The sequence below is a fragment of the Rhodamnia argentea genome, chromosome 7 (genome assembly GCF_020921035.1).
Source record: "Rhodamnia argentea isolate NSW1041297 chromosome 7, ASM2092103v1, whole genome shotgun sequence".
NCBI classification, from domain to species: domain Eukaryota; kingdom Viridiplantae; phylum Streptophyta; class Magnoliopsida; order Myrtales; family Myrtaceae; genus Rhodamnia; species Rhodamnia argentea.
The window spans coordinates 10,006,053-10,033,987 of NC_063156.1; the positions used below are offsets into that span (position 1 = coordinate 10,006,053).

A 27,935-nucleotide genomic window follows, 5' to 3' on the forward strand; every position below is an offset into this window, starting at 1 on the left:
CAAGATTATCAACTGCATGTATTTCATAGTGTAACAACGTTATGAAAATCATACCTTGAAGAAACGTTTATGGTTACGATCCATAAGAACCTCCTCTCGGACATCATCAAAGGAAGGTGGTCCGATAATCTCTTTTGATAGTTTAGGAAATGCTTTGAACATAATAGTGAAGTACTTATTGATTGTTTGTCCTGAAAGTTGGATTCTCTCACATAAAACTTTACTACAGTTACCATGACTAACTAAAGATAAGAAGATCCCAACTTGTTCATCTACCCTAAGGGCTTCATATACTTACTATCTTTCAACCAACCTCTTGTCCTCATTAAATCATATAAGTTCAGAAAAACATGTCTTTCCAACCTAAGGGCTTCATATACTCTATCTGAATGTCCACAAAGAATCTCCCTTATCCATTTGGGTCCCGACAATTGATTGTCCCTAATAGGTCCTTTCATATGCACGGACATATCCATCATAACAATGCACAACCATGTTATTACTATGTCAATATCAAACTCATCCAAGTAATGATTAACTAATGATACCTAGCCATTAGACTCACTATTTTGTGCCCCTCCCATAGTACCTATGCCATCACACAAATACAAGAATATTAATACAAATATCTGGAAAAAAAAAATCAAATAACAACCAATAATATAAGTCGTAGAGTGTAAGTGAACTAAATATAAAAATCCCATGCAATCCATCGTACACATGCCACGACACACATAAAGAGTCTTAGCATGAATATCTTTAAAAATCAAATAACATCGTAACATAAGTCATAGAGTAAAATGAAACCAAATATAAAAATTCCAAGCAATCCCCAATACATTTTCTAATGTCTACTAAAGACGTTGGAAAAGTCCATTTCTCATCTCAATTGGAGTTTGGATGAAAGCCTCCCTACAAGTGGCACTATCCATTGCCCATTCTTGTGCTTTGTGGTAAAGATCCAAACCCACCTTAGCATGCTAAGTAGGACATTAATCACAGCATATACAACGAAGGGGTCTATAGGTGGTGATGAGACTTGTTAGGTGGCGGCAAAGTCACTCTGTTGACTTGCCTTAGATTTCATCATCTCTTGTAAGACTTTGCAGGTGTTGGCAACATCAAATGTGCTAGGGTTTGGGCGAGGGCTGCCATACTCGGGCTTAGCCTCGTCGATCTAGGTGAGGGCCGCCCTAATCGGGCTTGACGAGGAAATGAGGGATAGAATTGAATCATGCGATACTCACCGGAGTCGTGCGACAAGGATGGCTGATGGTAGCAGTGGAGCTAGCTGGTCATAGGAGGCGCAGACGAGGGAGTGAACCGAGAGCCGCCGACGGGGGAGTCTCGTTGTTTTAGGTCAAGGGAAATGACGAGAGAGAAAGGGAAAGTAACGAGAGATAATGTTTTGTGTTTTTGAAAAGTGGTTCTTTTTTCCGGAACCAATTTTTTTTTTCTTGTTTAAAACTACTCCCGGGAATAGAATTAGAATCAAAATCATTTACATTACCAAACATGATTATCATCTTTTTTTGTTTCAAGAAAGAGAATCAGAGAACTAGAATAGTTTCCATGCAGGCCCTAAGTGAGCAGGCGAAAAATTTTGGCACCAAAGTGAGCGTCGCACACAAACTTTGGCACTTCTGATGTCCGTCCGCCCTATAACAATGTTTATCATCTTAGTCTTAGAGTCTAAATAAAGGTAAATGCTTGACATATGGTCTTTGTGATTCTAGTTTTCTAGGCAATAGGTGGCGTGAAGGCTTATTTATTTAGCCCCATTGACCAATGCGTAGATTACCTCTATGTGGATTTGATGTCCACCACGTCCATGGTGGAGCGAGCCCGCTCATCGTCGGCTTTGCAACAGAACACGACCGACCTTTCGAGCACCTAAAAGAACCGGTCGGGACTATGCAACTATGTGACGGCAACACTTGCCTCATCTTCCAAATCCAGCACGCACCTTCCATCCCGGCCTCCCTGTGAGAGTTCTTGCACGATCTCGACAACATGTTCAGGAGTCATCCCTGACTGCAACAAGCTTTTTGTCTATCATGGACTTTGCATCGGGCGACTGGGCGAGGACATTTGAACTCCGTTCTTCTTTTCTGTTCATTCATGTTTGTGATATATACAAGAAATCAATTGTAGGAAAATAATTTTCAAATAATTCATTTTCTATGAAACAAACACACTCCAAATATGCAAATCTTTGTATTTCTTTAAGTTTATATTGTCCAAGTGCATCACATACTTTTACTATACTTTTTTTTTTTGGGTCCAAAACTTTTACTATACTTAATGACCGGTATTTTAGGAAGAAGCCATTACCATAAATGCATAAAATGCTTCTTTATCGTTAATACAATTGATTGACAAAACGGATTTGATTCACCGGCTCATTCTAATATCTCCGCAATGAGAAGCAATAAACTTTACATTATCTATGCAACATGGTTGATGTTGAATACAGAATTGTAGACCTCTTTCCATGTAAATTACTAATCGGTTTGATCATCGAGAATATGGAAAAACTGTTATTGCAGTTATTTTATAAGTTATAGTCAAGTATTCATAAGATTAGCATGATTAACTGCACTTGTGTCATTCTAGTAGGCTAGATGCCAATATTATTTAGGAAATTCACCGCATTTTCGCGATGAAAAGCACTAAATTTTTTGCTCTTTGCACAGCATGTAGGCCTTTGTAGGCAGAAATGTTGATATTTTTCTAGGTGAAAATCTAATAGATATATGATCATCGAGATTTTGGAAAAGCCGTTTTTGGTGTTATTTTGTTAGTTATAGTTTAGTATGCATTAGATTTGTATGGTTAAGTGCACTTGTGTCATTTTAGTAGACGAGATGCCCAGATCAATTATGGTATCCACCACATTTATTTCATCCACAAAAATTACTTAGACAATGCCAAACAGATTTTTCGCAACATTGGTATAACATGAACTTGAATGGAATATCCTACATTTTTTTTGCTCAAGTGACAAGTCCAACCCCTCATTTTCGAGTCCCTAAGTGCTCAAGGAACTAACATTGGCAAGAACCTTGGCAAGTGGAGGTCTCAGTCCTGTGCATTGAGGAGAAACCTTATTGCCAAAGTTAGGGTCGCCATTGTCCATAGGTTGATATACGGTAAAAGGACACCTCAATTGTCAATATTTGTATACATCACTTATTTTGGTGCCAATATTATTTTTTGGATCACTTAAGTGTCAATTTTTTTTAAAAAATAATTATTTAAGTGCCAACTCCGGTAAGGTTGTCGGAATTTCTTGTCCTTGGCACTAAAGTGATTGTTTTTTTCTCCAATTTGGCATTTAAGTGATCCCAAAAAAATATTAGCACCAAAGTGAGTATTGTACACAAATATTGACACTTGGAGTGTCCTTATACCATTGATATACTATTCCTTATGCCGTTGATATAATATTCCTTTTAGCTGATTTGCCATGGCAAGTCGGTGCCACGCCATGGCTTACAAGTTCGTTATTGTTATCGACTTCAGCATCCCCTCACAGGCAGGTCGGACGACATCAGCAGGTGCAGACCAAGTAAGAGGCCCATAGGCAACATGGTGCCTTAAGACAGGAATTGCCTATATACCAAAATAATCTGGGTTAACATTGGGGTTCATCTGAAAAAAGTCATTAGCCATCCAATTCATCACTTGCGCCCGACTTTCTCAAGCATGCTCCCTGTGGGCTTTTTGGTAGCCCCCCAACGCCTGTAAGTTGTTAAAATTCGCATCACACTACTTGCAACTAGAAGCTTGTATCGTGAGTGTATTGTCAAAATTTCATTTCGGCTTTTCGTGTTTCTTTCAAGAAGTTTTTTCCAAAAGAATTCAACGGATTGGTTGTGGGTGCACATTCACAATGATCATAATTAGAGAGTTTAGCTTCAAGTTGTTAGTGCTAGCGTTATCACCTAGATGGGGTAAATAGGTGATTTCAAAAGATTTTAGAAATCAATGCGGAAATTCAAACGGATAGGCATGGAGCTTCGTTACAAGATCTGAGGTGTCCTTAGATGTGGCGATGTGCACAATATTACTATCATAGAATGATAAAGAGTTTAAGGGATAGAGAATTTGCAGAAAGAATTTATAGTGGTTCGGCTTTATTCGAGCTTACATACACTTCTTCACGCCGACAGTCAATCGATTGGATTCCACTAGTAAATAACTCAGAGGTTACAACTCAATGATAGCTTTTGAGTCGAAAGACTTCTCGCCTAACACTCACACACTCGAATGTTCTCCTCTAAGTATTACAGTATTTGGATCAATGCTATATAAAGAATGTGAAGCTCTCTTGATCTTGGGATTTAGAATTCTATTCTCTTGCGTGCCTCCTTTCTATTCAACTTTGAGATGTCTTTTTATACTCCTCCACCTCCAACTATCCATTGCAAAGCCTCCAAGGATCACTCTCTAAACTTCCCCATTTGGATGAGACTGTATTAAAAAAATCTCGTAGTAGTTGAGGTCGACAAAGGAAAGAATCCCCCCATGGATCAAATAGCCCATACAATCGTGATCCTGGGTTTTCATGGATAGAGTTCTGCATTAGGTGAGTCATCCTCGTTTCCCTTTAATCCACGTCCTTGATTGATTTTCAAGTTTGAGGATCTCCAAGAACGATGTAGCTTGATTTGCTAGCCGTTGTGATAATGTAATATAAAAATTAAATCATCTCAATGATAACTCTTGATATTCTGATCGTTGCACATAAAATACTCTTTCAGAGCTTGAGTTTCAATCCAACATCTCAGCTCCCCACTCAACGTCCGAGTTCCATACAACGTCCGAGCCCCTTAGAATATCGTCTAAGCCTTTTCTGTTAAATTCAATCCTGTGTAACTTACACCTTTGGACAATCTACAAAATAAGTATTTCATTGCAATAATTCAGATATAAGAGAACATGGATTGTTTCGTCAACTTTAAAATCAATTAGGAGTTTTTCTCAATACAAGTAATAAAGGATCCGATATTCACACCGCCTTGCCCTCTGCATCTCCAGAGAGAAGATTCACTGGGAATTTCTCTGTTGAGAGTGGTTGCACTTGTTCCAGGGAAAAAAATTTAATGTCTCGTGTGCTTGCACGAGAACAAATAATGGCATATATGTAGTGCAAAGATGTTGCTACACATGGAAGGATATCTAACTTGTTTTATATATTTCAGAAACTAAGTTGGTAATCGTATAATTGGAATTTTAATAGGACGCGGCTTTGACATCAGTATGGGCAACTAAATTCTTGTGAGTCCAACTTAATTATCAGAATGGAAGAGAGAATCAAAAGCTTATAAAAGTACTTTCCCATATAGATCAAAAGGGGTGAGATATCCATGGAAGATCTAGTCATAAATAAGAAATGATTGTGCTATCCTTAATTCATCGTGAGATCAACGATCTGTTCTAGACCACAAAAAAAAAAAAATAAACAATTTGAAATCGTTGTGGGATTCATCACTTTAAAAATTTGTGGCCCACAATATATCATTATTTTTACAGTCACCTAAGCACTATTATGCTAACAAAGTCCATGAATATAGCACCTAGACGTCGACATTAATGTGCCAATTGGAGAATATATCCAATCACTATAATTCCAAAATGAAGTCGTAAGAACTTTGTTCTTTTTCTTTTTTGCTTCTACCTCGCCGGTTGCCGAGCCATGGCGAGGCTTGGCCTCGCTCGCCTCGCCACGGGCGCGGGCCGACTAGGTCTTGTGGCCGGTCACCGACCGTGGTCAAGGTCCGAATCCCCGGCAACCTTCTGATGGAAATAAAAAATAAAAAAAGAAAAAGGAAAATAGAACATAACATAATATTACAATAAATTATTAAAAGATTCGAAAGGACTAATTCCGGAAAGTGTTTTCACCACTTCAGATTGGAGAATACACTTTCCTGATTTTATGCATGAATATTTTCATTGACCGAAAAGTATTTTCGGTTGAGTTGTCATTTTGGGCGAACCAAACGGGTGAAAGTTCAAGAAATGAATTTCCGAAAAACATTTTCACTCAAACAAACACACATCTTGAGATTGTGTAAATTAACGTCAAGTTTTCCGGACTTTATTCGGACCAAGATTGTGTCAGTATATGATACACATTAGCAAATTACTTTCTCAACAAGTCTTGTTCATGCCCGCTTACATAGTGCTATGGTAAGCTTAACTTGAATAATGCTCATCAAGTACTCTAACAACAGAGAAACCACCTCTTTCCATTTCTCCGACTTCCCGCCATACAAACTCAAATGCCATGGCCACTCAGATCTTGACCACCACCACTGAGAACGGCTTCATTGTCACCACCGCCACGGCTGACACGGCCACGACCACCAGTTGGATCTTCGATGTCCGCCGTATCCACAGTGGAGCGACGCTGCTTGTCATCGGCCTGAACACGCTCGACATAAGCTTCGCTAATCGAATACCACTGACCTTTCAGGCACCCATGGGATCCCATCGGGACACTGCACTGCAACTGTGCGACGGGCAGTGCCTGCGTCATCTTCCAAATCCAGCACCCAGCTTCAATCCCCGACTCGAGGCAGAGAGTACTTGACCGATGCCGACAGCAGGGACGCGGGAGTTGGAATCCTCTCCAACTGTGACAAGCTTTTCGCCTATCATGGACTCCGCATCAGCGACATTCAACCTCCGTGGGCAAGGAGCAAGCCGCCGAGGGTTTTGCTGAGATCCTGAACAACGAAGTTCTGTCGTTTGAGCCGGCGAAGTATGCATGTCTCGACGAATTTCATAGTTTTGAGACGAGGATGGTCCTATTGGCAGCAGGTCAGCTTCCAGTGCCGCCAGTGACCGACGAAAGTTGGATCTCGCGAGCGGCTTTAAGGTTAGACAGGCTCCATTCTTGGTTACATAGAAATCTAACTTTAGAGATCAATGAAATTGCAAAAATCATATGAAAGATAGAAATTTCGAGGTATAGAAAGGATGGAAGACGGGAAACTCACTTCTTCTAATGATTTGATCATCAAGATTATGGAAAGCCATCATTGGCGTTGTTTTGTGAGTTATAGTCGAGCATGCATTAGATTGGTATGATTACCGGCACTTGTGTCATTTTAGGAGGCGAGATGCCAAGATCAATTAGGATATCCACCGCATATAATTAATCCACAAATACTACTTTAGAAAATACGAAGCATTATATTTTCGTCACGTCCTAGACACTTTAGCTTATTAGTCAAGCATGCGCTTCAATGGAAGCATCCTGCATAGATGTCACCAAAGCACATATGAGAAACAGTTCCATGGTCCTGGTCAGAGCCTAAGGGTCAAGTCCAACCCATCATTTTCAATTTCCTGAGCGCTGAAGGAGTTTCCATTGGCAAGAACATTGGTAAGTGGTGGTCTTGATCCTGTGGTCTGAGAAGAAACCCTAGTGCCAAAGTTAGGATCACCATTGTCCATAGGTTGATATACTATTCCGTTTAGCTGATTCACAATGGCGGGTCGGTACGATGCCGATGCTTGAGGGTTTGTTTTTGTTACCGGCTTCGGCGTCCTCTTGTGGGCAGGTCCGACAACTTCTGAAGGCGAGGGCCGAGTACGAGGCCCGTAGGCAATGGAGTACCCTGGGACGCGATTTGGGTTAGACTTAAGATTCACCCTAGAGAAGGTATTAGCAATCCGAATCATCACTCGCGCCCGCTTTCTTGCGGCACGCTCACGCTTGTGGGCATTTTGGTGGCCCCCCAACGACTGCAAGGTGCCGAACTTCGCCTCACAGTACTTGCAACCATAATCCCTAGTTGCAAGGGTGCTCTCGAAATTTCTTTTCAGCGATTTCTCTCGAGGAGCTTTTTCGAGAGAATTCAACGGATCGATCAGGGGTACGGACCCACGGTGATCACCATTTGAGAGCTTCGCTTCAAGTACTGAAAGACCCGATAATCGCGCCGCCTTCCCTCCTGCTTCTCCCGAGAGAAGAGTCACCGGGGCTTTCCCTTTTGAGATTGGCTGTGCTTGTTCCATGGCAAAGTTATCGTAGTCTCGCGTGCTGGAATGAGAACCAAGAACGGAGTATTTGTAGTGTGAAGATGTTGCCATGCATGGAAGGATATCTAACTTGTTTTAATCATGACATCCACTATGATGGTAATCTTGTAATTAGAGTGTTAATTCACGCAGCTTTGAAGTGCTTTCCATTTATGTCAAAAGGTGCAAGATAAGCATGGATCAGTCATAAATAGAGCACCTAGAAGTCAGTATGGCTATGAGATCAATGTAATAATTGAAGAATATACCAATTATCGAAAGTTCATGATGAAGTGTTGAGGAGTCCTTTAGTTGTTATGTATGTTGTAGATCAAATGCAACAAGCTCAAGCAAATCGCATTAGTCCGATTTGTTCGTTTGCCGCCTCTACGGCGCAGGGATCGGATTTTTATCCTGAACCTCAACATATTTACGGCCCTCCTATTGCACCTACTATCACGACTTTTATCATCTTAACGTTATATTCTAACCAAATTAAGTGCACAACTTATTATTTAGACGTGTTGACCATTGTGTACATTATATATTTGATATCAAATAATTCATGGCATTTGAAATATTTGAGAAATCAACAGCTTGGATCCGACAGAAAAAGAAGAAGAAAAAGCACAGCTTGGAAAAGGAGTTAACTATGATCTTTGGTAGGTGAAATCATGAGATGAGAGTGCTTCATTTCGAGCTAATTGCACAATGCCATTCAACTAATTAATTCAATCGAGCAAATTGATTTGATTTTAAAACGCTTACTCCATTTCATATTTTAGTCTGCTCATAAAAATAAAAAAAAACTAACGTGCATTAAATGAACCTTATGAGTTTCTTGTTAATGAGTGTCAAAAAAGTCCTATTGAACGGTCCAGCAATAAATAAATAAAAAATGAATAAGTGCATCGAAAGTCTCAAAACTTATCATGAAAATATAATTGAGTTATTAAAACTTTCAAAAAATGCAATCAAATCATGAAACTTATTAAGTTAATGCAATCAAATATTAGAACTTATCCAATTGGTGTACAAGTCCTAAAATTTATTATCGCTTTTCATTTGTCAAGTTGGACGAAGTTAATAACATGGTTTAGATTGCATCAACTTGACAAGCTTTAAGACCCGATTACACTTTTGAAAGTTGTAAAATTCAATTGCATTTTCGTTATAAGTTATAAGATTGAATTGCACTTTTTGAAAGATTTTGAACTTAATTGCACTTTTGTGACAAGTCTTAGGACTTCCAATACACTTATCCCATAAAAAAAAGTCTCTAAGTCCGGATCAACTGTAGTATGCAATTGCTAATCATCTATTGAGTTCAAGAATCATCTCATCATGCTAATCACTACCTCCTGCTGCATCTTGCATTTTTGCGAGTGTTGTCATCAAATCAGCATCATAGGCAATGCTTCTCTTCCTTTAAGGTATAATCTTGGCTCAACAAATGCATCGATCAAGAAGAGAGGAACTAATGAAAGCAATCACACACATCGATGCCACAGGCACTATCAATCCTTAACGAAGGATAACAAGAATCTTCTCCTTATTCTAGTAGTCAAACAATTGCTTCTCGATCTATCTCTGTTTCTTCATACCACCTGGAGTTCCACAAAGAATAGGCTTCGCGCCTAATATATTCTCTCAGCAGTGGAGACAGGATGCAGAAAGACGACGATGACAGTGATGTTATCTTTGCTACCCCGTTCGGCAGCTTCGGTTGCCAATCTCTTGGAACACATGCCCGGCTCCTTAACCGTGTCTTTGATGATGCTTATGACCTCTTCGCAGGTCAAGATATCCCATAGCCCATCACTAGCCATCACCTGGCATTCACCATTATAGTAGGTGTCAGTGTGCTGTTCTCATGTCACGCCATTCGATGTTCAAACCAGAATTGGGATTAGCAAATCATGTCTTGTAGAAAAGCCTCAGTTCAACAGCCGTAAGACAATACTCTTTACCAGATACTCGTCCTCCACAGAGAGAACAGTTTCAGTAATCTCAGGTTCAGCAGTTACAGCAGGCTTCAGATCATCATCTCCGATGGAGCGAGTAACCTATACATGACAGAATAATAGTCAAGTACAAGTTAAAAGAAAAGCAAAAACAAAATGTGAAAAAAGTGTAACTAGATTAAGAGCTTCAAACACTCCAACTAAAAGAAGATACTTGTTTGATGCTTGGTAAAAGCATGAGGGTGGTTAATACTCCAGCTTTTAGACTAGATGAGTCCTACAACTACTACATTTTCAAAGTGGCACCCTCCAATATAAATATTAACAGTTAAAGAAAGCAACCTGGAGTGCAGCAGCACCGACTCGCCATGTATCAATTTGCCATTTAACTTGCCCACCTGCATTAACAATGCGCTTTCTCTCTTCGGGGCAGCTTGCAACATGATCCTGACATGTTGAGACCAAGTGGCTCAGAAGCAGCAACAAAGCTACTAATGATAATTAACATGGAGGTAGTCAACAGACAAAACTTACCTTACTAAGAGCAATAGATCTACCAGCTCGACATAAGATTGTTTTGCAATCACCAGCATTAGCAACATAAAGCTTGTTTTTGACTATGAGGGCAACTATCGCAGTGCAACCAGGATGCCAGTCTTTCTGGATTACACCCTTGGATTTCCGATAGGTATCCAATTCATTTCTAAACGCAATATCCGTCTTGATGAATGCTTCCAGCAATGCATCTGGAGGACTGCATTCACTTGCTATAAGTTACTGCTTGCACAATACAAATACAATGTAACAATAAAATGTTTCTTTTTCTTAACAAAAAGAAAACCTTGTCGCAGGACCAAAACTCTGCAAAAATCCAGGCAAAGCTTGAGCTGAGAACTCAGCAGCTGCTGCACCTAAACATGGAGGAGAGAAGTCAATATACAGTCAAGAGTAACATCCCAAGCGCTCAGAAAACAACCAATGTAAATCTGAAATTGGGTAATTTAGAAGGGAGCAGAGGAACCAAACAGAAACCTTTCTTCTATATGTTTGTGACTACTAGTTTCTCACAGTTATCTGGAAAGAGTCAGGACAAGGAAGACAAGTTGGAAAGGCAGTGTGACTTATTTTTTTTTTTTGGGTAAGGAAACAGTGTGACTTTTTAAATAGTACGAATAACAATAATAAGAATAATGACAATAATGACGACGACGATGACAGAAATACCAGTGCATACAATCTATAAACCACATCCAAAAGGTTTCATAATACTGAGCACTTTGAATGACAGCTGGTTAAATATACATTGACAATTCAAAAATTGTCTATGTAATTTGAACAACTAATCAGAGTCAAGCATGAAGAGGACACAAGAAGGAAAAGTAAGAAAGCAGCGCCAGGCTGATATATATACCAATACCCATTGAGTTTTTTTTTCCTGATCTAACAGAAAAATCAAGTGAAAAGTCTTCAAAGGATATTATCAACCTACAAGTCATTTACTTTTCAAATTTCAAAAGTTTCTAGGAGCATGGCTCCGTTTCTCTTAGTATAGCTGTCTCCATCCTAAAGAAAAAAAGTTTACCACACTTAAGCACCTCTATGACCATCGAAGATGCCAAAGATATGTATATCCTTCTGATTCCCAATGTTAGGTAAAAGGAAATGCATATCCTCCATGGTCTCCCTTCTCCCACATGTCGCAAAGGAACCTGAAGAAAGAGTAGGGCAATATCCCGAAGGATCACTGGAACAATCAAGCGAAAACCTTACAGCAGAATCAGCTGCAAGAGAAGCTCTCTTGGACAAATGTTCTCCCTGAAGGGACCAGTTCACCATTTCTCGATAAGTTCGAACACTGGTCTCATCAGTAAAGGAGGTGCTGTTACTATGAACCATTTGCTCTTTCTTCATCATTTTTCTGCTTTGCAATATCGCCTGAAGCTCCGCCACTATGTCATCAAAAGAAGGCCTATGAGAAGGATTCCCATCCCAACACCTCTGTATTAATGACGACAGACTCTCCGGCACCCCCAACTCCGGACCAGCAAGAACTGGTCGGAGCCCATCGGAGACAACTGCCGCAGTAAGTTGCTGCTCAGTATAGTTCATCTCAAGTACTGTATGGGCCTGCCAGCAAAACAAGCATGAAACCTTGAATAAATACCAATTGAGGGACCACAAACTCGTAGAGTCAATAATCAGAGGCCAACCTGTGCTTCTGCACGGAGATCAGTATAAGGGACAACACCAGTGAGAAGTTCACTGCACAGACAAGATCACAATTTTATGCTCATGACAGATGAAAATTTACAAAAACCAGCAGTATAAGCTCTTAAAAGTAGACAAAACTAACTCAGGACTCGGTTATATGTCCAATTTCAAAATCAAAACCAACGATTAACAGAGATTAAAGTCTTAAGCTTAACCAGCCTCAACCCTATGACTTTCAGTCTAACTATGAGGCTATATGTGAATAGTGTGATGAGTATTGCCATCTTTTCACCCTTTCACTGTGCACATGTACAGTTGACAGGCTACATCATGTACTCAATTATGATCAATCACATGATATTTTCAAATCTCAAAACATAGAAAGTCCGTAGTACAGTTCTATGTAATGTCTTTGAAACACAGATACAGAACTAAACACAACATTCGTTGTTGTTGTTACTAATGTACATGTGAAAAGAGTACACGCAAGTTTGATCAAACAGAGAATTTAAGGTAGAATATGACCCATAAATGATGCATCAAGGTTAAGTTTATGAGAAACAACGGTTAGTCATCATTGGCAGGGAGAAGAAAAGCATAGATCTTCTTCTAGCGATGCAGCACTCTGATCAAGGACGTTGCTCTATATGCATCACTACTGGCATATATTCTATTGTGTGACTGCATCAATGCTTCCATGTTCTTCCCAGCTTTTTAATTTTACATAAGCCGGCCTTTATGGAATGGAATCTTTCTGTAGACAATTTCCATGTCCCAATTGGACATGCTAACAAATAAAAGAACAACGACTAATGCATTACAAAGAACATGTCTGACTAGTCAACAATTCTTATATGCTGTGTGCTTAATCAAATATGTTTCTACGTGTAAGAAGCCCAAATCGACCTCTGTGTGAAAGCTTAGAAGGACTGATCATTGAAAAAAACAAGCAGCTAAAAGAAAATTATCTCGAGAAAATCAACTTTTCACTTCCCCATAGCTTCTTACTAAGTGATTTTTATTAATTTGTTTGCAGAGACAGTTCCGATCGCTATGTTTTCAAGGCAGCTCCAAGTATGTATGTTTTTCTTTTTTTGGTCAGAAGCTCTTACTATGTACTCAAATCAAATGCAACACAAGATAACTTACTTCAACCTTCAGCCCGTTACATCTAGCAAATTGGAAATAGATCATTAGAAACTTGATGAGAAAGTCAAAATCTTGCACGAGATAGCACTAGCGAGTCATATAGGGCTACAACAAAGCTCAGTGCATTACATCCTCCATAAAAGGGGAGAAAAACTTTCCAAAGGCAGGATTCAGAAAAATAACTAGAAGCAGAGGGTTATGAAGCCATATCATAGGCACACAATATATCTAGCCGGATATGGAACAGGTTACATGCTAAAAACTATTTCGATTAAATATTCAGTTAAAGGGCCACAGAAGACGCCAAATGCCGGCAGAACTAAACCATAAAATTATACGTATCCTCGAAAAAACACAGAGATATTAAAAGAACTTACTTTATAGATACTCCAAAACTGTAGACATCAGATTTTTCAGTATGTATCTCTTTCCTTAATATTTCAGGTGCCATGTAGATAAGGGTGCCAACCATATTTTTCTTGTGGAAGCCACCAGTTGGCTTGCCAGAAGACTTCCAGGTTTCAATAGAAACTTCTTTAAGATGTTCCCTGTATGCTGCCAAACCAAAATCAGCTAGATGTGGAGAGGACTCTTTGTCAAGCTGCAAAACAGCCATAGCTCCATCATAATAACTACTTGAGGTCGTCACATGATGACTAATGAAATGAGAAAAAGAACAAGGATATTTCTGTGTGGGATGAATTCAATGGAAGGAAATTTAGAATGAGGATCCTAAAAGGAGACAATTACAAGAATATTTGCAGGTTTCACATCCCTATGGACAATCCCCCGGTTCTGAAGATACTGCAAAGCCTTTGCTGGGAACAAAAAAAACGAACAAGAAGTATTGAGAAAATCAGTCAAAGAAAGGAAAAACAAACTAAACAAGTATGAACAAAAATACAAAAGGGAAAATCCTAATGAAGATCAGTCTGAGATAAGCACATCAAAAAGGTGAAAAGAACTTCCAGTGTGCATATACAGAAATTATGAGAAACACCCTCCCTTAGCTACTTGCATTGATGGGAAACTACGTCTCCCATTTGAAGAAAGAAAATCGTGATCATTGATTGAGTAAGAGAAATCCAAGTACGTTTTTTTTTACGAGCGTTGGCAAATGACTTCCACGATTACCTTTGGATGTTCATAATCATATGCACAATATCTCTGTGCAAATGCAGGGTGTTTTAATTGATGCAGGCTAAAAGTCTATCTCGAACATATGTATTGCCATGCAAGAATGGAATTTAATGTATTTAGTTGAAGTACACAGAAGGCCAGAGAAGACTTATCAAATGAAATACTGAAGATATCAACAAAGAGCATCAGTTCAAATCATGACATGAGCTAATGAATATGTGCGAACTGATTTCTTCGCAAAAACAAAACTTCAGGTGACAAATATGCCCACCAAGTTGAATTTCTCAACTAACAAATTCAGCTGAGAGTAAAAGCAAGAACACCTTAGAAAAGCACAACATGCTAGCCTAAGAAATATACCTAGCTGCATGGCAATCATTAGCGCGTGATCGAGATCGGGGACCCACTCCTCGACATGTAGCTTATCAGCGAGGTTCCGGGATTCATAGAATTTGAAGAAGAACATGTAGTTGGGCGGCTTCGCATGGGCAGCGACGAGGGTGGCAATGCAGGGATGATCCAGCTTGCTTCAGCAACAAATTACAAACCAACACAACATTGCACCATATAAGCATGGGAATTGGAGCCCCACATAGTAATTGCCACACGCCACAATTTTTCTTTATTCAATCACCGAGCAAATTCTTCGACAAGCACAGAAAAGCACACAAATCAAGAAATCACTGACAATCATAGAGAGAGAGGGAGAGACCAGAGCAGTTGGAGCTCCTTGTGGAACTTGTCGATGTCATCGGAAGTTGCCAAGATGGGTTTCTTGACGGCGACCCTCTTGCCATCCAGGACCGCCTCGTACACGACGCTCTCGGCCCCTGCAGGGTCGCAACACAATTAGCCCATCTCGCGCATAACGAAACGTTGGGTGAAGAAGCAGAAATCATCAACTCCGTCGATGATTTCAAAGGGCAGGGAAATGGGTAGGGACGGCGACCTCGAGCGATGGGCGAGAGGAGAGAGTAGGCAGAAGGAGGGAGGTGGAGAGGGATGGACTGGCTGGAGCAGCAACCTCTGATGCACGTGTTGGGCTCCACTATCTCCATACCCATCTCTCTCTCTCTCTCTCTCTCTCTGTAAGGAAGGAGGAGGAGGAGGAGGAGGAGAGAATGGGAGGCAGTGCAAGTTCCGAGCTTTGCGTTTTGAGCTTTGTGTCGGGGCAGAGAGAAGCTTCGCGGCCAGAAAACGACGAAAACAAGGTGACCTCCTCGCCACCTTGTACCGGAAAGAGATTCCAAAACCTGACCTCCTCCGACGACGACTCCGATTGGGTTAGTTAATGGGTCCCGTTATTACAAAGAAAAAAAAAGGGGTTTCATTAAAAACTTCATCGAGGTAATAATTCAACGCCCAAATAAAATAAAATAAAATAAATTGAGATCAAAATGCTATTCTTTTTCGTGTTATCCACAATCAATACGTCGTAAATCCAAGTGTTTTGGGATCGGGGTGATGGCCCGTTCTAGCGAGGCGGCCCAAAACGCCTATTCCGGCACGTCTTGAAAGGCCGAGTGAAGATAACTTATGTATCGGTTAAGTAGCACCAATACCGACACTCGATATGACACGTCTTGCCTACACGTCATTTCTCAAAAACTAGAGAATTCTGACGCATCGGAACACGTTATATAATAAATGTATATATAAAAATATCAGCCGTGAGTTTCTTTTTCTTTTTTCGTTAGGAATTCACGATTAGCTTTTTTTTTTTTTGTTTAATTGGGTATATTAATTTTGAGATGGCTGTGTATTATATTTTGATCCATAATTTTATTCAACACGTGTAAAATTGACCTCGTGCGTGTCGGAATGGTTTGTCTAGATACTAGACTTGCGTATCGCTGGTGTATCCGAAGTACCGACCACTTGTCGGATGTCCCGACATCTGTTGACCACGTGTTGGTGTCTGCCACGCGTTCAACAAGACACAGAGGCATCCAAAGGGTGTCCGTGCTTCCTAGCATATTGAAAGCTCTTCCTGAAGCCAAGCCCAGGGGGCTTCCTCTGTTTTATGGTGTGCAACTAAGTCCATCCCTCGAATGCAATAATTGGGAAAATTATCTAAAAAGTCCTAAATTTATTGTACTTTTTTAATATAGTCATAAAACTTTCAATTGTACTAATGGAGTCTTAAATCTTTTCAATTTTTTTGCTAATTGAGTCTATTTAGTCAATTTTGACCGAATATCGATGACTTATACTTTTGATCCATAAGAGATTCATGTCTCTAAAATTGTGATTAGAGCTGCATGTAGCTGGGCTCTTCATCACTTCTGAACAAAACTTGGTGCTAAATTAAACATTGCAGAAGACTGTATCTTGCAACGAGTCATCAAGACCTTAATTTCTGAGACATGTGACAGCTTTTAAATCTCGAGAGAGCTAAACCCGTTTCCTTAAATCTTGTACTAGCCAATCGGCAAAGAGTTGAAAGATCCAACAACATTCACATGCTTCTTGTTGCTACATCAGACCATCCGACTCTCCCCATCTTTGCTTCACTTGGGAAGAACCATTTTGACTTCTGAAGAGGAAGCCTGTCTGTCAAACTGAAAGATTCAGCATCATGAAGTCACAGAACTGTGCTACTGATTCAGGAAAGTAAGCAAACAGCTAGGAAGAAACATATAATCTGTTCATTGTCCATCAGCTCTTTCATGCTACAATGACAGACAATAAGCACGTGATCACGATGCTCTAGATTGCACTTTACAGGCCATATGATGTAGACAACATTGTACAAAGAAGAACAATTTCAATGGGAAGATATGCAGTTCGATGCTCATAACTGCTTTTGCTCTGTTTTAGGCCATCCTCGAGAGCATTGTCCGAGATATCTCGGCCTGATATACCCTGTATTCCTTCTGCTTGTCTTTTAGCTCCTTGAACACAAGTTTCACATCTCTGCAAATTCATCGACCGACAGAGGAATTCGATCAAGCAAAACATGATTTTCTGTTAAAACAGAATGAAGAAAAAATAGAAAAGGCCAATCTAGTTGCCTTACTGATCATGAAGAGTCGCATGGAGGATTCGCATACCTATTATCTGGTTGGAGAATTAATGCTTTGTTAATATCACCCTCGGCCTCGTCGAAGTCGGAACTTTTCAGGTATGCTTGTGATCTCCTGTACAGAGCCTTGATATTGCAAGGATCAAGATCCAGGGCCTGTCACACAGAGAGTGTGAATTATCGAGACTTAATGCACTTGATTTCAGTAAGGAAGGAACAAATTGACAGATTGTTCATGATTGTTAATAAACAACAATAATAATAAGATTCCATTCAATGTATGTTCATTCTATGATTATTATGTTAGAGAGAGTCAAAACCCGTGTCGGATAAACTTCATCACTCATCCTAACAAGACAGTGACTCTGTTTGTTCAACCTAAGTTATCGTGCATGCGCGCGCGCGTGAGAGAGAGAGAGACCTTTGTACAGAATTTTGTGGCTCCACTATAGTCCCCCAATCTAAGTTTACAAGCAGCATTGTTCAAATAGCATGAAAGACGCAAGGCATTCGCTGATCTCTTCTCTTCATCAGTAAAACAGTGGTCAAACTGTATGTATTTCTCAGCCTGCAAGCAGATTGTAATCAATAGAAGTGGTGAAATATGTCACCCCAACCACAAAATTTTTTGTGATGGCATTTTCCATTGGTCACCTTCTCGTATTTCTTCAACGCACGACAGAACTTCCCTTTCTTGAACAGACAATTTCCGTCATTCTTTGTGCTTTCGCATGCTTCTAACTTTTCGCAAGTGTTCATCTTCCAAAATGGTTTGTCCTGTAAAGATCAGAACTTGATTCTACGCATAGCGACATTCTCTGCAGTACCAGATCAATTAACAAAGAACATGGAAAATGACCTTGGTAAAGTCGATCAATTCAACTTCATAACTCAACACTGAATTTGCCGAGACCACCGAATCATCTAGACCGATAACTGAGTTGGTTCTCACGGTCACAAGGGCTTGTTCTCCTTTCCTCATGCTCAGGATTGCCCTGTCTAGGCCCTCATTGACTTGTTCTGAGCAGGCATAAACACTCGTGATCAGCTCCTGCTCGTTCAATGAAGTTGGAAATCGCTGTCTGGGAGTGCCAATGAATGCACAGTACCTTCAAGAGCTACATACTCAAAAGGCTCCTCAGTCGATCCCTTCTTCTCGAAAATGCTTCCATCTTCAAATTTACCAGTATATGCCACTGAAAGAAAGAACTCATTAGCACAGACTAGACAGGAGAACTCTAGATCCACGTTTACATTTAAAGAGATCTTCCACTATGCTTACAGTAAATCACCTTTGACAACTGATCCTTCATCAGGATGGTCAAAGCCTTCACCGGCTCTTACGATCTTCTTGAGCACTTGCGTATCTCCAGTAACATCAACCACACTTTTCCACGCAATTAACTTGAGCTGGATGACTAAATTGGAATCAGCTGAAGCATCAAGTTCCATGCTTTCAGGTACACTTCTGCTCCACCTGAAGCCGTCTGAAGAAAGCATAGGTAATCAAGATTCATTTGTGTCTCTCTGAGAAAATTGCGACATCTGCTTAGATGTTAACCCTTGGAGGGAATAAATAATACCGGCAACTTACAAGAAAACTTCACAGCTAGCTCCGCTCTCTCACCCTTTCTCATTGTTTTCGCCGCTATGCTCATCGCTGGACACAGATGCACTTTTTCGGAACTAGAATCTGAAGAATGACCAGGAAATTTCGGAAGGCCTTTCTCTTCTCTACCAGGACATGTGAAGGAATTAAATATAATACAAGGAGGCAAGTCTGAGTTCAACCCACCATGCCCGATTTGAAACTCCACATCTCCATTGGACTTCGAGATGACAGTTCCGTCCTCAAGCATCGCCTCGTATTTTACTGCAATAAGAGCAATTTTTTGTTAATACCCTTTAATTCTTGACATACAGAAAGATGTCGAAAGTTGTTTTTTTTTCCCCTGGAATCTGGTCCTGGAGGATTTGTCATTAATACCTCACTAGCATGAAAAATCAACTTCACAATCATGAAACTCTGTACTCGAACTCGTGGTTGAGTGTGACAATGCAGTCAAAAAGACATCGAACAAGTTTTCCTGTTTCCAGACAAGGGCGATTCGCCGAATGTTTAGGACAACAACCAAATGATGATTACCTAAAACTTCATCAGCGTCCCGAGGAGTAGCCCAGCCCTCTCCCTCTGTGATAATCTTCTTCAGGACTCCTCCATCTCCCGTCAAATCCCTGACGCTGGTCCATGACACCATCTCGATGTCGAAAATGAGAGTGGCGTTTGGAGGGACGAGAGGAGGAGACCCCGCTTCGCCATAAGCCAAGTCCGAAGGTATCATGAAGATCGCTCTCTCCCCCCTCTTCATCGTGGCGACACCTTCGTCCCATCCTTTTATCACCTCACCTTAAATTCAATAGACTGTCTCATCAGCAAGGAGACAACCTAAACTCTCAGGAATCATAAAAGAAAGCTCACAAAAATTTGCAGCGAGTGATATGACACATGTCACGATTGTACAAGAATTTAGCAGCCAATCTTCCGTCCAAGTAATCTTCATGGGGGTGAAATTCCAATGCTAGACCATCACAAAGACGGGGCTCGAAATGCATTGCTTCTAGCTGTCTAATAATTTCCAGATAGCCTCTATGCAAATATTGGATTCATACACAGCTACTTTCGTCTCGAGAAACCCAAAGTCTAGTGCAATTTCGGGCACGAAGAAACAAAAAAGCAGTTGCGTTCTCATGATCAAGCTTCGAAACCAAGCTCCAGAAGGACAAGCAGTCTGCTTTAACAACGGAGTGCAACATGTACGGATTTTTGGCTGCTCACATTGGCCTAACTTGAACTCCAATGCAGCACTCCTTTCATTGCTCGAATCGAGCCGGGCGCCCCCCTCAATCCGTCCGCTGTAGCAAACTGCATTACCAAACACGAGTGAACAAGAACCCTGTCCATGATTCGCTCATTTAACGCATGGAAAGCACCGAACGGTCGTGTCTGAGTACCGTGTACTTGGTCGCCGGGACAAGGAGTCCGCCACGAAGTTCCCTTCCTGAGAATCTGCTTCCTGAGCCCGCCTTTCCCGATTCGAATTTCCTTCTCCGAGAGTCCCGAACGATCGACTCCATCACTTTGAGCTTTCGAGCAAGAAGCTGCCATCAGATAAGAGAGTGGGAGTGTATTTGAGTATGTGTCTGAGGGGGAGAGAGAGAGAGAGAGAGATGAGTTTAGAGGGAGAGTTTTCGGTTGAAAGAAGATAAGCCTGTGATCGGTTTCCCTCCTTTCCTGCGATCCTTCTGTTAAGATTTTTCTGTTATTTCCTCCTTCAACTTTGGGCTCAGTTTTGGGCCATTCGTTGGGCCTATTGATGGGCTTTGTGTGGACTGAGGATCAAAACAATGGCTTTTTCTTTTTCTTTTTTAATTCGAGGTTTTGAATTTTTGACTCGACAGACTCTCACTTAATTAATTGTTTTTTTTGTCGAAACTTAATTAATTAGTTTGATTTTGTGAAAATTAATAATTTTTGCTAGTGGGTGACTGTGAGAGCAACATGAGATACAAATTCTTGAAGAAATGAACCTCACAATAATTTCTTATTATTATTATTTTATTTTTTTGTAGCTCATAACACAGTGGATTAAAAATAGTCACATTTATAATAGGCAGAGCACTCGCGCGGCAAAGAGGATTCCATTCAGAATCATAAAAATCAAGGTCACAATAGAATTTTACGCTAAAGTGGACACACTTCCGAGCGTGAGGACGGTGTTTGATGTATAATTCTAAGTAGCATCGACACATGACACAACACGATATTGACATGTTAAAATTTCGATATATTAAGGCACGTTGTATATTAAACATATATTTATATGTATATATATAATAAATTATTACGTATATATAAAAATATAAACGGTGAACCGGCCGCATATTTGAAATTCAAAGTAATTAGGAGAGCCAATCCTCTGCCTCTCCACGTCGCGTCCCAGTCTCAAACGGATAAGGGCGGGAGGCCAAAAATCTTTCCTCCTTTAACGCGCACCCCCTGTGTCTCCCTCGCTCGCTCGCTCGCTCATGTCGCCGGCGCCTGCAACGATGATCGCCGCTCGTGCGCCTCCATTGCCGTTCACCTTCCTCTCCACTCCGAAACCTCCGCGCACAACCTCCATCCGAGCCGCATTCCACCACGAAGTCGAGGGCGGTGTTCGGCTAGAGAGGAGGGAGCTGTTGAAGAGAGCGGCTCTGGCCACTCTCCTGGGGAGCACGCCGCTGGGCCTGCCGTCGCCGGCGGTAGCGAGGGAGGTGGAGGTCGGCTCGTACCTCCCGCCGTCGCCCTCCGATCCTTCCTTCGTCCTCTTCAAGGCTTCTCCTAAAGACACCCCCGCGCTTCGCGCAGGTAATCCGCTGTCTTTCCCCGTCTTCAGTTCCCTCTGTTGCTCGATGTTCTCTTTCGACGTTCAAATGATTGACTCTGCGTGTTGGGAAGATTATGGAGTGTTAGATTGAATCGCCTGTGGTGGGGTTTTGATGTTGTGAGTGGTGAATTCGATCATTTCTGCACTCAATACCCCCCCGTTGTAGACATTGTTGGCTACTCAGGTCTCAAATCAAGTGCAAATGACACGGTTTTCATTATCTGTCATTTTCAATTTCGAATCTAATCATGTGCATCGGATATACTGTCGATTGCAGAGTGCTTTTGTTCCCAATATGATGGAGTGTAAGTGTTAATTATATCTGCGTTGAACCTCAACTCAATCTGTTTCAAAATGATTTCATCGTGCGATGACAAACTAGTAATGGTTTTAACTCTAGGTTTCTATGGCTGTTGGTGTTGTCAGATTCAAATGATACTTGAAATTTAGTGATTTGCAGGGAATGTTGAACCCTACCAATTCATCCTCCCCCCGACTTGGAAACAGATGCGAGTGGCCAACATATTGTCAGGCAATTACTGCCAACCAAAGTGTGCGGAGCCGTGGGTAGAGGTGAAGTTCGAGGACGACAAGCAGGGGAAGGTTCAGGTGGTGGCTTCCCCTCTCGTACGCCTCACGAATAAGCCCAACGCGTCCATCGAGGAGATCGGGAGCCCAGAGAAGTTGATCGCCTCTCTAGGCCCTTTTGTAACGGGGAGCACGTACGATCCGGATGAGCTCTTGGAAGCATCAGTTGAAAAGCTCGGTGATCAGACGGTATACACATTCTATTTGCTCATTCTGTCATCGCACGATAGGCACTTTGAGTAGGCTTCTGTTTTCAGTGTTGACGAGTTCCAGTATACCCAAGTATGTTTGGACTCGTGTTCTGGAAATTGCATCCCCAGTGGGAACTTTCTGTTCCCTGATAGATACTAGTTTTATATGCTTACATGTTAGCTTAAGAAATCCAGGCTCTTCGTCCAACTTAGCATTTAGCTAGCTGGACAAGCCACTGAATGAAAATGCGTCTTAGGAAGTTCAAGAGAGTATAAATGGAAGTTCACACATGAGATCTTGGCTAATCATCAATTCATTGGCTTTCCATGAAATGAGTCTGGGAGTTCTAGCTGGCCGACACATTCAAGAGCTTAAGGCAATTTTCTTGCTTTCCTTCTTCCCTTCTTATTTCTTTTTACCTTTTTGGGTCTTAAGTTGGGTGTTTTCTCCACTTCAATTTCATTTTCCTCCAGTCGTTCAGGTTAAACATAATAAATGACAGAGGTCCATCCTTACCATTCTATCTCATCCCTCCTCAAAGTTCAGGTTGAACAGATGCAGACTAAAAGAAGATTGTCTTGAGGAGGGCAAAAATTTGATGGACCTTTATATGGGCCTTCATACTTTGATACTTAACCTGTTGATTTGATACTTGGTTGCTATTTACATGGCGGATGCAGTATTACAAGTACGTGCTGGAGACTCCATATGCCCTGACGGGCTCGCACAATCTTGCCAAGGCGACGGCGAAAGGGAACACCGTCGTTTTATTTGTTGCCAGCGCGAACGAGAAACAGTGGCAAGCATCTGAAAATACTCTGAGAGCAATGCTGGATTCTTTTCATGTTTAGTTGTCGAAGGTAAGGGAAGCTGGATTTGGACCAAAAAAAAAAAGGGAAGCTGGATGCTGCTAAAACCTGTCTTTCGAAGGAGAAGAATAAATGCTGTCAGCAGGAGTCCGGAAACAGGATGATACTGTATCGTACATGGCCTATAGCCAATTATTATTCTTTTTGCTGATCGTATATCATCTAGTTGAGATTTTGGAGCTTCTTGATGTAGATCTAAATTGTACCCATCTCCCATATCATGTCAATCACTTTCGAACATGATGCCTAAATGTAAAAACTCCACTGCATTTAGTGATAAAATAAAAAGAAGAGCTGATCTTTACAGGTGAGCTGATCTTTTGCTTCGTCAGAAATGAAATCTTGATGGAATTGCCTGATGATCCATCGTGCATAATCATCGATGAATTGGCTTATGCTTTAAGCGACAAGGAGGAGGCAAAGATTTTTTTTTTTTAAAGTCTGCGTTGACCTTGGAAAGCGAAATCTCAAGATAAGCGAGCAATATTGAGAGACTAATAATTGCTAGCGACGACGACTTGATTGAATGCTTATTGAATTAATTGGCTCGGTTGAATCCGAGCTGTCTGTGATGAGATCCGAGTACCCTCCTTATCCAACCCCATTGAAGTGGAAAAGGGAATTATTTATCCTGGATGAGATCTTCAAGAGGCCCATTTAACAATCAATCTAGTCTTGTTTATGTGCCAAATCATCGATGCTGATCCCTAGGAAGATCTAAAAAGTGGATGATAACTAAGGGTTTGAGAAAATTATTGCTTCTAAGTCAGTGTTAGGGGACACAAGATTGTTCACCTTTAAATTTGACAGACCACCTTTGCAACTACAGTAACCGCTGCAAAATGGGAGTCAAATGAATGCCTTGTGCACATGCATTGTCTATTTTTACCAGAGCCAACTTCCATCACCACTTACCTTACCTCATCAAGGCTCGAGAACTTTGGCAAAATGACCCCATCTTGGACCCTATAATCTCACCCCTATCGGCATCAAAGCTAGAAACAAAACAAGAAACAACGACACAAAATCACATGATCTTTATACAAATGAACCTTCTAAGGAAAGATCAAAAACGAATGGAATGGAATATTGCTTCTAGGTTACACTGAAACCACGGAACACGTTTGCCACTGAAAGACAGACGTGCCCAGAATCGAAGAAGAGCGAACAAGATTTCTTCAGGTGAATTCAAGGTGTGCTATTGAGAAACTAGATAGAGAAGATCGTATGGATATTCACACAAGGACTTGTTTTTCTACCAACATAGCCATAAGGTGTGCCGATCAAGAACTTCACTAGGATATCCAGAAACTCAGTAGAGGAAGCCAAAGGAGGACTCTGACTTTACCTGGTACATTCACAAGCAATCCAAACATGACTTAGCATCTAATAAGTTACAGCAGAGTTGCAATTCAAGTTGGGGGAGGGGAGCTAATACGCCAGAACCAGAGGTGAAAGCGCAAAGCGAACCGCTAGGCATAAGCTTCTGGACTAACCCTTCCGATGGTAGCCTGAGAAGAATACTCACCAGAAGCATTACAGCAGGGAGAAGTGTCATTGCTAGCTCTTACAATCTTTCGAACATAATAAGAACGCGTAGTTCGCATCATTGGTTCCATCTATCAATCAGAAGTAGAATTCCCTAACAGAACTAGTCATTCGGATCACGACCACCTGTTTGTAGCCACTCCGCATACAGGATATCAGCTCTCTCTCCCTCTCTTTCTGAGACAAGACTGCAGAAAACTTATAAACACCGATTCAGACTAAATCATTTAGTCCCATAGTTGATTGGGCATACAACACTCTGCATCCATATAAATAATATCCCTTCTCTGAACAGTTACAGTTCCCCTCAAAGTGGGGCTTTTAAAGTCTTCCCTGGAGTTAATGTACAGAAAGTAGAGTTCCAACTCTAAACAATGACTAAGTAGAGGAAACTTAAGCATAAAAGATTCCGCTCAATGTCCTCGAATTTCAAGAAATCAGAGATAGCCAGCATTATTGTTGTCACCAGCAAGCTTCAAGATCTGGCGGTTTGCCCCCCAGCGAGAATACCTCCTCCGAGGAAAAGCTCTGATTTGCACAAGAACTCATCTCATCTCCAAGCTGCAGTCTAATGAAAACTATGATAGACCGACGAATTCCACCTTCCACAACACTTCAGGATTGGTGGTCGATGTTTGCCAAGAGCGACCATCACATGATGATCAACGTCTCGAAGAGAAAAAGGATCTATTGAACATACAGACTGGTACCAACAGTTTACTCAAAACATGTAGGAGCCCACATGAAGGACGACACGAGTCGACAATACCCACCGGTCACACTCATCCAATGTAGGTGTGCAGTCAATTACGCGACAGAGAGCTCTCGGCGAAGCCAATTTAAGCTCTAGTGGAAGTCCATATCCAATTGCTCCACTCAAAGCTTTCACCATCACTTACTAAAAGCAACTAGGACAACATAGAGCAACTAACGCCTACACCATACTCTAAACAGTTGTTACCCACAAATTACAGACACCACATTGCACAAGACACAGAGATAGGATCATCAAGAGTAAGAAAACAGCAAAATCAAAGAAAAAACTGCAACTACTCCCCAAGTTCAATCATCCCCAGTTGGGAAGAGAGTGAGAACTTTCCTGCCACCGTTTGCATTATCAGATTCCAAGTCCTCCACATAAGGCTGAACTGGATTGTGCATCGGTGCTCCCATCCTATGAATCGGTGGCGGTTGCCTCGACAAGAAAGGATGCTCGAATTGCCCATTCTGCGGCGCCCCGAAATGCCCCACCTGCCTGTGATACTGCGGTTGCAGCTGCGGGTGGCCAGCCGCGGCTGCCATCTGGTGGTGTTGCAGCGCAGCGACCGGCACAAACGGCAAGAAATGGTCCGAGCTGGGTCGGACCTGATGCAAGAAATGTGGCGGCACAGGCGAGCTCGCAAACAGATGATCGGTGGCAGGATCCGACGAGGCGGACAGGCCGCCGCCCCCACCCCCGCCGCCGCCCACGGATAATCCCTGCATGCGCTTCAGGTAAAGGCGGTACTTTTGCAAGTGGCTGGCCACATTCTCCCGGGTCAACCCATCCACACTCATCAACTGCATGATGGTCTTGGGCACGGCGTTCTTGATCCCCAGGTGGGCCACCGCATCGACGAACCGCTTGTGGAGCTGCGGTGTCCAGACAAGGCGCGGCCGCTTGAGGGTGCGGGCCGGCTCGTCCCCACCCGAGCCGGGGCCAAGCTCGCTGGAGTCGGCGAACTCGGCGGAGCAGGGCTTGGTGGCGGAGCCCGGCGGAGCGAGGTGGCTGGAGGGGTTTGGCGGGGTGGTGGGTGGGTGGCACTGAGGGCTGGTGGTGGAGGGGAGGTTGTGGGGAGGAGGCGTTCTGATGTCAAAGGCGAGAGCGAGATCGGGAGTGATTAGGGTTTGAGAGAGGGGCATGAGCTCTTCAGGTGGTGGCAGCTCTTCTTCCCATTTGGAGAACCAATTCGAGTCGTCTTCCCTCATTCTTGGGTCGTTTCTCTCCCTTCCTTTTTCCACGAAATTTGAGACACCCACTTCACAAATCGTGTTCCTGATCCAGAAAATCTGCCTAACTCTACGCAAGGAGAAGATTTAGCGAAGATGTTGGACAAGAAAGACAGGAAATTTGGGTTGACAAGAAAAAAGGGCAAGCTCACAAGACTGAACAGGGGAAAAAGGAACGAAAAACAAGAAAAAGGAACACACGAGTTAACAAGAAAACGAGCAAACAAAGACTGTACTTTTCCAAGAATCCCCGTCTCCCCCACACTTATCTCTATCTCTCTCAAGATTGGATGAGGAAGAGAGAGAGACGGTGGCTGTGGTGGCAGCGGCGGCTGAGGAGGAGGAGGAGGAGGAGGAGGGCGGAGAGAGAATCGAGGTGGATCTTGTATTCTTATGATCAGCTTTTATTCCAAGGGATGAGTGGGGAACTGTAGCTGATGATGCTGCTTTCCGGTTTTTTCCTGATTCTGATTTCCTCGCGGATTATTGTTTTCTCCTTTTCTTTTCAGCTCGACGCATTCAATGATTCGATTCGTATATATCATCGTATTGATTATTTTAATGTTTTTTCCGGGATTTCGGGGTCGCATCGCAATGCCCTTGTCTTGAGAGCGAGTGTTGCAGGATCTTTTTTATTACAACATCAGCCCCGATCCAACCACAGCCATCAGTTTCACTTGGTGGCAGAAACAAAAAAAGAGAAACATCAGTTCACGGCCGCTGGTGGCGCGTGCGGGACATCTGAGAATTATGTTAGAATAAAAGAGGATGGGTTGCCATGTAAGGGAGCTGTACG

General features: G+C 41.9%; 5 protein-coding genes across 8 annotated transcripts in view; 1 reads left to right on the top strand and 4 right to left on the bottom strand.

The window, feature by feature from the left end:
* The window catches only part of LOC115737776 (probable mediator of RNA polymerase II transcription subunit 26b), a 111,951-nt gene that overhangs the window by 21,007 nt on the left and 63,009 nt on the right, over positions 1 to 27,935 (bottom strand). The gene's annotated exons all lie outside the window — the stretch shown is intronic.
* On the bottom strand, positions 9,429 to 15,753 carry LOC115737673 (protein kinase and PP2C-like domain-containing protein). The gene is made up of 12 exons (XM_030669937.2): positions 15,451 to 15,753; positions 15,214 to 15,331; positions 14,862 to 15,028; positions 14,112 to 14,179; positions 13,739 to 13,962; positions 12,212 to 12,263; positions 11,597 to 12,128; positions 10,843 to 10,912; positions 10,536 to 10,755; positions 10,344 to 10,448; positions 10,008 to 10,103; positions 9,429 to 9,869 (listed from the first exon to the last, which is right to left on the bottom strand). Exons 1-12 carry the CDS (start codon positions 15,563 to 15,565, stop codon positions 9,675 to 9,677), a joined length of 1,962 nt encoding a protein of 653 aa, XP_030525797.1. The 5' UTR covers positions 15,566 to 15,753; the 3' UTR covers positions 9,429 to 9,674.
* LOC115737674 (70 kDa peptidyl-prolyl isomerase-like) lies at positions 17,106 to 20,786 on the bottom strand. 2 transcript variants are annotated; one of them, XM_048281700.1, is made up of 12 exons: positions 20,539 to 20,786; positions 20,363 to 20,449; positions 19,673 to 19,933; positions 19,322 to 19,399; positions 19,121 to 19,219; positions 18,819 to 19,013; positions 18,636 to 18,722; positions 18,386 to 18,546; positions 18,181 to 18,303; positions 17,948 to 18,094; positions 17,555 to 17,682; positions 17,106 to 17,417 (listed from the first exon to the last, which is right to left on the bottom strand). In XM_048281700.1, exons 1-12 carry the CDS (start codon positions 20,690 to 20,692, stop codon positions 17,318 to 17,320), a joined length of 1,620 nt encoding a protein of 539 aa, XP_048137657.1. In that variant the 5' UTR covers positions 20,693 to 20,786; the 3' UTR covers positions 17,106 to 17,317. The 2 variants fall into 2 exon arrangements, with proteins under 2 accessions (XP_048137657.1, XP_048137658.1); XM_048281701.1 differs by lacking the exon at positions 20,539 to 20,786 and having other exon boundaries at positions 19,319 to 19,399; positions 19,673 to 20,227; positions 20,363 to 20,422.
* On the top strand, positions 21,504 to 23,908 carry LOC115737679 (psbP domain-containing protein 6, chloroplastic). Of its 2 annotated transcripts, none has more exons than XM_030669946.1 (4): positions 21,504 to 21,934; positions 22,414 to 22,730; positions 23,414 to 23,609; positions 23,640 to 23,908. In XM_030669946.1, exons 1-3 carry the CDS (start codon positions 21,613 to 21,615, stop codon positions 23,582 to 23,584), a joined length of 810 nt encoding a protein of 269 aa, XP_030525806.1. In that variant the 5' UTR covers positions 21,504 to 21,612; the 3' UTR covers positions 23,585 to 23,609; positions 23,640 to 23,908. The 2 variants fall into 2 exon arrangements, with proteins under 2 accessions (XP_030525806.1, XP_030525807.1); XM_030669947.1 differs by having other exon boundaries at positions 23,414 to 23,598; positions 23,629 to 23,908.
* Positions 25,363 to 27,621, bottom strand: LOC115737678 (transcription factor MYBC1-like). Of its 2 annotated transcripts, none has more exons than XM_030669945.2 (2): positions 27,376 to 27,621; positions 25,363 to 27,203 (listed from the first exon to the last, which is right to left on the bottom strand). In XM_030669945.2, exon 2 carries the CDS (start codon positions 27,116 to 27,118, stop codon positions 26,213 to 26,215), a length of 906 nt encoding a protein of 301 aa, XP_030525805.1. In that variant the 5' UTR covers positions 27,119 to 27,203; positions 27,376 to 27,621; the 3' UTR covers positions 25,363 to 26,212. The 2 variants fall into 2 exon arrangements, with proteins under 2 accessions (XP_030525805.1, XP_030525804.1); XM_030669944.2 differs by having other exon boundaries at positions 25,363 to 27,209.

Bases quoted from the DNA above. Each gene is read 5' to 3' on its own strand.
- LOC115737678 (XM_030669945.2), bottom strand. From the start codon at position 27,118: ATGAGGGAAGACGACTCGAATTGGTTCTCCAAATGGGAAGAAGAGCTG.
- LOC115737674 (XM_048281700.1), bottom strand. From the start codon at position 20,692: ATGGCAGCTTCTTGCTCGAAAGCTCAAAGTGATGGAGTCGATCGTTCG. The intron at 19,400-19,672 runs GTAATCATCATT...CTCTTATTGCAG, and splicing joins GGACGCTGATGAAGTTTTAG to TAAAATACGAGGCGATGCTT. The intron at 17,683-17,947 runs GTCTCTCTCTCT...TCTGTGTGACAG, and splicing joins CCACAAAATTCTGTACAAAG to GCCCTGGATCTTGATCCTTG.
- LOC115737679 (XM_030669946.1), top strand. From the start codon at position 21,613: ATGTCGCCGGCGCCTGCAACGATGATCGCCGCTCGTGCGCCTCCATTG. The intron at 21,935-22,413 runs GTAATCCGCTGT...AGTGATTTGCAG, and splicing joins CACCCCCGCGCTTCGCGCAG to GGAATGTTGAACCCTACCAA. The intron at 22,731-23,413 runs GTATACACATTC...TGGCGGATGCAG, and splicing joins AAAAGCTCGGTGATCAGACG to TATTACAAGTACGTGCTGGA.
- LOC115737673 (XM_030669937.2), bottom strand. From the start codon at position 15,565: ATGGGTATGGAGATAGTGGAGCCCAACACGTGCATCAGAGGTTGCTGC. The intron at 10,756-10,842 runs GTTTTCTTTTTG...AAGTGAATGCAG, and splicing joins AGTTTTGGTCCTGCGACAAG to TCCTCCAGATGCATTGCTGG. The intron at 10,449-10,535 runs GTAAGTTTTGTC...TCAACATGTCAG, and splicing joins GATCTATTGCTCTTAGTAAG to GATCATGTTGCAAGCTGCCC.